This window comes from Meleagris gallopavo, chromosome 2 (genome assembly GCF_000146605.3).
Source record: "Meleagris gallopavo isolate NT-WF06-2002-E0010 breed Aviagen turkey brand Nicholas breeding stock chromosome 2, Turkey_5.1, whole genome shotgun sequence".
Taxonomy (NCBI): Eukaryota; Metazoa; Chordata; class Aves; order Galliformes; family Phasianidae; genus Meleagris; species Meleagris gallopavo.
Window position 1 is genome coordinate 44,789,638 of NC_015012.2, and position 1,285 is coordinate 44,790,922.

Here is a 1,285-nt window from a genome sequence, read left to right on the forward strand (position 1 = left end):
CAAGAAATGCTAACAACAAATCAAACCATTTCAGTGCCAACAGACTTCTTCCTCTCCCTCCCAACAAACAATGCTGGTAAGTGAGCACCACTCAGCAGGGCTGGCAAGGTGCTATCGTGCTATCTGTTAAGCATCTGGACAGCTGCACTGAAAAACTTAATATATCAGTATTCCCTTTAGAACCAAGGGCTCTTATCAGCAGATTACCACACAACACGCTAGAAATGCCCAGTAGATTTTATTTCCCGTTAAAAAACAAAGGGCAAACAGTTGTGCAACTAAGAGAAACTAAGGTGTCCAAGAGCGGGCGTTTTATAGAGCTTCCTCCTCCCTCCAACACCTTTCGCCGAACACAGGACGCGGGACATGAGGATGGGGCGACTCCCTCCATCTCCCCGCGGCGTGCGGAGTCACAGCGAGACCGGTGCCGGCGGGCAGGGCGCAGGGTTAGGACTCGTCGGGCTTGTCGGCGGGCGGCCCACAGGGCTGCAGCATCTTCTCCATCAGGTTGAAGCGGACGCGCGCCTTGCTCTCATTCTCGGCGATAGCGAAGTAGTTGAGCAAGTCGAAGTGGCCCATGTAGGAGCAGTACGAGTCGCGGTGCTGGTTCACCAGCCACTCCCATTTGGTGGTGTCGGCGTGGCCCGTCCCGATGTACTTGGACTGGAGGTGCTCCAACTGGCTGTGGATGGTGTAGCGGTCCGTCATGGCGCCGCGCCCTCAAGTCAAATGGCGGGCGGAAGTGACGTCACCGGACGGCGTGCGCCACTTCCGCTCCCCTAAACCGAGAGCGGAAAGGATTTCGCCGAACATATCGGACGGGTGGGGCGCAGCGCGCATGCGCACCTGTAAAGGCGTGCCGGGAGGTGTAGTCCTGGGCGGTGCTGGAATGGGGCCGAGTGTCTTGCGCCCGCTGCTTCTGCGGGCTGGGAGGGACCCAGAGCCCGGCCAGCGCCCGTCTGCGGAGAAACGCGACAAACTAAACAACTGTCCCATTAGGGGGCCCTCGGAGTTTGCTGTCAATCTCTCTGAGAGTAATAAGTATTAATACAATATGAACTGAAATAACTTCTTATTCATTACTTTGACTGAGCAATCTAGTAGTGAGCCAAGCGAGGATATGACTGCAGGCCAATGTCTGTATTACTCGTTATTCTGAAAGGTGTGTTTGAGGACCCGGTATTCCCAAGCCAGACACAAGGCTGTCTCCCTGAAGCCAGCACCAAAGCCTCAAGTTGATTCCTAAAGGAAAAGCACACTTTAAGCGTTATAAATGCTGCTGAAT

The 1,285-nt window shown here is 54.5% G+C and overlaps 1 protein-coding gene across 1 annotated transcript; it reads right to left on the reverse strand.

Moving 5' to 3' along the window:
- Positions 1-219: 219 nt before the first annotated feature.
- Positions 220-761, reverse strand: SF3B5 (splicing factor 3b subunit 5). The gene has a single exon (XM_003204083.4). The coding sequence runs from the start codon at positions 706-708 to the stop codon at positions 448-450; it is 261 nt and encodes an 86-aa protein (XP_003204131.1). The 5' UTR covers positions 709-761; the 3' UTR covers positions 220-447.
- Between the last annotated feature and the right edge of the window lie 524 nt (positions 762-1,285).